This window comes from Alosa pseudoharengus, unplaced genomic scaffold (genome assembly GCF_046254945.1).
Source record: "Alosa pseudoharengus isolate Yale_2024_CS ecotype anadromous, Long Island Sound unplaced genomic scaffold, YU_APseudo_1.1 YU_APseudo_1.1_scf_12, whole genome shotgun sequence".
Lineage (NCBI taxonomy): Eukaryota > Metazoa > Chordata > Actinopteri > Clupeiformes > Clupeidae > Alosa > Alosa pseudoharengus.
In genome coordinates, this window is record NW_027468587.1 from 16444664 (window position 1) to 16452163 (window position 7500).

General features: G+C 45.9%; 1 protein-coding gene across 4 annotated transcripts in view; it reads left to right on the forward strand.

Moving 5' to 3' along the window:
* Window positions 1-7500, forward strand: part of rbms3 (RNA binding motif, single stranded interacting protein) — a 148131-nt gene that overhangs the window by 89122 nt on the left and 51509 nt on the right. For all 4 annotated transcript variants that reach the window (XM_076280271.1, XM_076280273.1, XM_076280274.1 and 1 more), the window contains exon 5: window positions 5357-5514. In XM_076280271.1, the coding sequence (XP_076136386.1) occupies window positions 5357-5514 (158 nt within the window). The remainder of the gene's footprint in view (window positions 1-5356; window positions 5515-7500) is intronic.

Below are 7500 nucleotides of genomic sequence, written 5' to 3' on the forward strand. Positions count from 1 at the left end.
CTGGTGGAGCATCTAGCAGAATAATGCCGGGCGAGGAAACTATTACTTGAAGGTTTAAATGATCATTATGCCTCATGTATTTTTTATACTCATAAGAGATTGACTACCGGGGCAGTAATTAAGCAAGTATTGCAACAGCTGTTCACAGCATCTTTAATTAAGAGCCCTGGTGTCGGCGAGGTCAGAATCAATAGAGGCAGCAACAGGATCTACGTCTGCTGCCGACGCTCCCATGAGCAATGGAGTGTTAACGCAGCAGAAGACTCACAGGTCATTCACAAAGGATTGCCATCAATTTGTGGAGTGTGTGTGTGTGTGTGTGTGTGTGTGTGGTAAACAAAGTGTTTGAGTGTTGGCTCATGCTAGGATGAGGTACTGCATATATTGTTTCCCCCCTCCTTTCTTGCTTTCTTTCTCACACACACACACACACACACACACACAAACACTCCTTACCTATGCATACCTGCTTCGGGCTACAGTCCAGCTCTAGTACACACACACACACACACACACACGCATACTCACATACACAGTCCCCGTTGGCTGGTGTGTTTGGCAGGCCGGGTGCCTGTGTTGTTAGTGATTGCCGTGTGGCAGTCAGGATGAATGGACTGTGGGCCCATGGGAGGTAGGCGTGAGAGGGGCAGCTCAACTGACGCAGACGCCCCTGCACCCCCACGGGCTGGTATTCATGACAGCGCCCGCTGTGGGAAAGCAACAACGTCCAACAACACATTTACTGATCTTATGAGTATTTGTTTCTTCAGGCAAATACATTTAGTGTTCATGTTGCTTCAAATATCTACTTGACTGCATAAAGATTTGGTAATGTGGGCCGGGCTACATATTGTATTAGTGGTCGCACAATATCTCACACGCTCACACATACACAAACTCTTTTTCTTTCATGTTTATGAGTATGTGTCTTGGATAGCAGCCCGATGTGAAGAAAATTGCCTATTGGAAATGAGTGCAGCTGGGCATGATTTGTTAAATGCTTATTAAGTATTTATAACATGCTCATTACCTAGTTGTAAGCTATTAACAACCTTTTATGACTGTGTGACAGTTCAACAACAGAGGACCATTTTCTTTATCAATCTTCTGTGTTTGGACATGACAAACAACAACTAAATGAGATCCGGTCAGCTCCATTCAGCTGCATACAAAGTGCTTAGCTGACAAACAAATGTATTTGCACTCTTAAAACAAATGTGTTGTCCCTATCTGGACACAGAGATGTGTTAAAAAAACAATGCAAGTTCTGTTATTTTCAACACGTATTGTGTAACAAATTAAAAAAAAAATGAAACAACACAAACTGTGTTGTCCCTATCTGGACACAGAGATGTGTTAAAAACAATGCAAGTTGTGTTGTTTTCAACACATTCGTTTTAAGAGTGTGGAGCCAGATCAGAACTAGACCTGACCCATTGTTAAATCTTTGGTGTAGACAAATAATTGTATTTGGTGTATAGATCCCCCTGAAAACAGCCTCCAGTCCCAGCCATATGAGCTGGCCTCAACACCCAACACTGAGGCTTATCCTGATTGCACTAGGCATTTTGTATTGGCTCTAAATAGGCCGTGTTGTGTTTATTTATTGAAACTGTGTGAACAATAAGCAGGCTAATGATATAGTCTATATTTCCCTCCGTTTGTTTGCTCTGCCTCAGTAAACCTGAGTGTCTCAGTGCTTTGTACTGTGCGGCGCTGGGGAGTGGGGAGGGCTGCTCGGAGTCTGGATCCCTCTCTCCGTGTGCTTGCGTTGCGTTAGTAGTGAGGGAGCGAGTGGCAGCCGCAGGGGGTTGGAGGGAGGGGGTATGGAGGCCCCAGCTCTTCCCCATTTGCATGTGGATGTTGACATGAAGGCAGCTTTCCTCAGGTGAACGCCCAGCCTGATTTGTGTGATTGATACAGGGGACCCAGCGGTGTGGCACACACGACAGCTGCTGCACGACACTCGTTCCACACACACACACACACACACACACACACACACAAACACACACACACACACACAGATTGAACACACAGACATGCCAAAGCTTGTTTTAGAAGAGGTAGACTATATGCACATGCACACAAGCAGCAGCATACATATGCTTGTCTTAGTCAGTGAGATGTGCACACAAAGTCATTCATGACACATTTGCCCTCACACCCACCCTGACACTTACACACATACACACACACATGCACGCACGCACGCACGCACATACACACACACACTGATTGCATATTGGAAAAAACTATTGGTTGTGTTAATTTCCTTTCACTCTTACCCTGTCTCTGTCTTAGTCTCTGTCTCACACACACACAGATAGACTCTCTCTCTTTCTCTTTCTTGCGCACGCACACACACACACACACACACACACACACACACACACACACACACACACACACACACACACACACACACACACACTCATTTGGACAAAGAACACACACACACACACACACACACACACACAGATGGTTAACTAGCCCTCGTCGGCCAATTTGCAGTCAGCGCTGACTGCTGCGAGCGCAGTAAACGCAGGAAACGAGGGTGTTCTTTTCCACGCCGGAGTCTGAGGTCGTCATCCCCGCAGGAAGGGTAGGCATGACATCAGCCCTCTCCTCTCCGTTCGCTGTTTAAAGTGTCCCTGCCCTTCAGGCCTACAGAGCACTCTAATAAAAACATACACACTGGCATATGCAGACGCTGCCGCCCGCTGCCATGCCACCCAGCACTGCGCCGCTCCAAACACCCAAACGCCTGCCAGTCTCTCCCTGTGACTCACGCAGGCATGGTGTGGAAGGAATCAGGTTAATTGGAGGATGGGGGTGGTGTTCCGTTGAGGAGTCTATGCACGCCAGTCGCAACTCCTTTTCCCTCTATTTGCACGTAATTGGATTATGTCTTTTCTGATTTTTGGTTCCTTTCCGGGCAGTGATGAGGCTTTTTATGTATTTCCCCGCTTGCCTTTCCACCGGCTTCCTTTCCTCTCTTTCTTTCTTTCGCTTTTTCTTTCTTTCTCTCTCTCTCTCTCTCTCTCTCTCTCTCTCTCTCACTCACTCTCACACACGCTCCCACATAGACCGGACCTGGGTTTCCATTGGCTAAGTATCACTTGACAGATAGATGACACAAAGAGGAAGAGAGGGAGAGGGTGAGGGAGAGATGAAAGAGAAATAGAGAAGAGAGGAGAGAGAGTGAAGCAGAGGCACAGAGAAGAAAAAAGAAAAATAACACGTGAGCGAAGGGAGAGAGAGAAAGAGAGGAAGAGAGAGAGAGAGAGAGAGGAAGAGAGAGAGAGAGAGTGGACAAGTACATATGCCATCAGGGGTAGGCAAGAGACGCAGCATGACATTTAACATGTCATGAAAGAAGCGCGGCTGATTCGCTTTTAATCACCCCACTGAATGTGTCTGTAATTGCCTCCTGCGGGGCATAGGGGCAGCCGGTGGGGCTTTTGGAAGTGTGCACTGATGTGCCCGTGTCCTACTCATCCCTCATCTCTCTCTCTCTCCATCCATCCACTATCCCTTCATCTGTGATTACCTCCTCTTTTATGTTATTCATTCGTTTGCGGCATCTCTCAAAGCACTTCAGAACTAGTCTCCTTCTCTCTGTCACACTGCTGGAGAGATTGCCCCTTCATCTGAGCTGCTGTGTTCCATTAGTATATTAATATATATATATGAAATGCCTCAATTATGTGTCAGAAATAGATCCAACAACATAACCAATTCAGTAATGTTTCATCCAACAACATAAACAATTCAGTAAGTATTCATGCTTATTTATGATGAAGTTAATGACCCAAAAATATCTTTATTCTTCTACTTTATTCTTCAACTTTATATTTTCACTCTTTTTTAAAATAATTTTCCTTTGTCTGCAGACCTTCCAAGTGTCTTCAAACAGAGCGTATTTTTACAGAAGCGCAGTTCATTCGGTTATAAATAACGTAACTGGCAGCATCTGTCACTTGAAAGAGCTAAGGAGAGGGAGGGAGAGTCATAAGGGCCTCTCTCTGTTTCACGTCCCACTTGACTAATGGTTTTCATTTGCATTGTGGCACCATTGGAGCCCCACAGAACTAGCCTCGTACTCTCCTGACACGGCTTTCAATCAGGTCCTTCTCTCCCCTATTCCCCACTGTAGTTTAGCATTGCTTGTGCTGCCCATTAGCAGACCGCAACACTGTTTACACTTGCACCTGACACTTTCTAATGTTAATTATCCAGGGCTTGGAAGGGAGGGCTTCGGTGTGACCAGTAGTGTCTGGCTTGATCCTAATAAACATTAGATTGTTACAGATTGCTATCTAGCCAGCCAGCAGTCTGGCAAGAGCCTGGGAATCTATGCAAGCAAATGAGAATGTGCTAGTTAGCTTTTTTGAGTGGAGGGGACAGTATTGAGACATTCAGGTACTGTATGATCAGTTGAGCCTGCATGTCAAAGCGAAGGTGTCTTGTGAGAGAGGACTAAGAGATGTGTGCATGGTGGCTGGTCCTGTAATAGTGCAGGCTCTGCACTCTTGTGTGTGTGTGTGTGTGTGTGTGTGTGTGTGTGTGTGTGTGTGTGTGTGTGTGTGTGTGTGTGTGTGTGTGTGTGTGTGTGTGTGTGTGACTGGCTGACAGGAGAGTCAGAAAGAATTACGACTTAAAAAATCACACGACTTTCACCAGCAGTTCCATATATTCATTTACACACACACACACACACACACACACACACACACACACACACACACACACACACACACACAACCACTTTTGCTGTCACATATATTCACACGTGCATACACTTATTCACACAGGGACACCTTCATAACATTCACATGCACATTCTCTCTCTCTCTATCTCACTCTATCTCTGTTTCACACACACACACACTCTCACACACACACACACACACACACACACACACACACACACCAGCTCCTTTACCCCGCAGGCTCTTTATCTGGAATATGGAATCATTTTCAGGGCATGCTGCCAAAAATAAGCTGGGGATAATTAAAATTATACAAGAGGAAGGAGTTCTCCAAACTTATGGAACTGTGACCGTAAATCCACACAATCATTCCCCCACAATCCCTTTGGATGGTGGAGCAGGGGGAAAAGAATGTGTTGGGACAGAGGGGGTGGAGGGGTGATGGTGGGGAGTTGAGGCGAGGAGCAAGGTTGTGGTGACACGCGCCATAAATTTGCTTATTGCCGGCACACGACAGTTTAAAAGAAGCTCTTGGGTTAAAAAAAAGGACCTTGTGTTGATGGCTCCCTCTATCATAGTGGAATACACTGACAGTGTGCTTGTTTTGTTTTGTTTTTGTTGTTGTTGTTGGTCTCCTATAGCAACAGGAGCAGGACCCGACCAACCTGTACATCTCCAACCTGCCGGTGTCCATGGACGAGCAGGAGCTGGAGAACATGCTCAAGCCCTTTGGCCACGTCATCTCCACGCGGATACTGCGCGACGCCAACGGGGTCAGCAGAGGGGTCGGCTTTGCTAGGTACGTCATACAGAAGCTCACACACACACACTTACACACACACACACATGTACACAGACACACACACACACACACACATCTGCACACACACATGTACACACACACACACGCATACACACACACACGCATACACACACACACACACACACACACACGCGCACACGCATACATACGCGCACACACACACACACACACACACACACACACACACACACACTTACACACACTCACACACACACACACACACACACATACATACACGCACACATGCGCACACGCATACACACGCGCACACACACACACACACACACACACACACACACACACACACACACACACACCGACACACACACATGTTCAGCTATACACACAATCACACATGTACACTCACGTATGTACATACACATGGACACTGTTAATCACTCCCTGTCTGCGCTCAGAGTTGTCTACATATGCGTGCACCCACCCACACACACACACACAAACACAAAAACAAGCAAACAAGTACATGCACACACCTATAAACACATACATACACCAATTTACATCTATTCACAAACCGCTATAAACTATGGACTCCCCTGTGAGGCATCTTCCAGAAACACTGTAGCACCAGATGAGGAAACGATTACTGAAGGGTTACATGATCATTATGGCTCATGTATTTTTCTTACCCATAAGAGATTGACTACCGGGGCAGTAATTAAACAAGTATTGCAACAGCAGTTACAATCACCGTTAACAAAACATAATTGAGCAGATAGAAATAAACTGTTACCAAAAGACATGCGACTACTTTCCCACCAGTAGCTGCGATGGCGGTCTGGTCTGGTCTGGTCGGGTCAAGTGTCCGTCCAGGCCTTGACAGTGCTGAGAGATGGCAGCTAGTGTGAAATGAGGTGAAAGATAAACAGAAAGTGACTGACAGAAAATCACAGAGATTAGCACGGATGTCTGTGTGGGCTTCCTGGCATGTCTGCCCAAATTAGGAGTGAAACATCCTCGTGATTCCACCTGCTCTCCACCTGATTTCACCTCCTGAAGTTCCCCAGCTCCAGCCCTTTGTCTTTCCTCTCGTTTGTCTTCTCTCTCTCTCTCTCTCTCTCTCTCTCTTTCTCTCTCTCTCTCTCTCTCTCTCTCTCTCTCTCTCTCTCTCTCTCTCTCTGGGCCAGATGTACTAACGCTTTTGCACCCATTTCAGGCGTATTTGTTTCGCAATGTGCGTGTAAAATCATTGCAAGGTATGTACAAACAGGCCGCAATGATGTAAAAGCGCAAACTGCCTGTCGCGGGAGCTGAAAGTGGCAGATTGCGATTGTCATGTCATGCATATGCATTCATGGGAGGATCCAGGGGAAAGTGGGAGTTTAGCGTAAAAAGATGGGAGGGGAAGAGTCAAGAGCGCCTAGTTATGTATTCCGCGGTATGTACAAAGACTGCTCCTGAAGCGCACGTCTATTCTGCGCCTAAATACTTCCGCCTTGTAAAAGCAGGTGTTAATCCAAATTGCAGTTCAATGCATCAATAAGAGAACCTTCCAAAGACAACAGAATCGCTATTTAGAGCACCAGTTTTTGTGGTGAAAGTATTTGTACTACCAAAAGCAACCTTAACTTTCGTTGGCCTTTCGAATGTCTTAGGCTACTTTCACTTTCACGTCATTCACTTAAACTTTCCTACTTGCTACATTTGACCAATCTTCCATAGCCTACGTGCACAAGTAGTTTGAGTAGAACTACTGATCTTCATTATCTCCCTGCTTGTTTACATCTTATCATGTAAGGTATTATTTCATGATCGCTAAACGTTTGATTCTTTTTAATGTTGTCATCAGTTAACTTCATTCAACTGCGCTTGTATGTAGGCTCTGCCATTCAGTTGTGGACGTTCGTAAATTGCGTTTATGGGCGGAGAAAGGCAGAGAAAGGCGCAGTGTACACTAAGGATTGAACGATTGATAAATACGACGGAAACTTGGGTCTGACA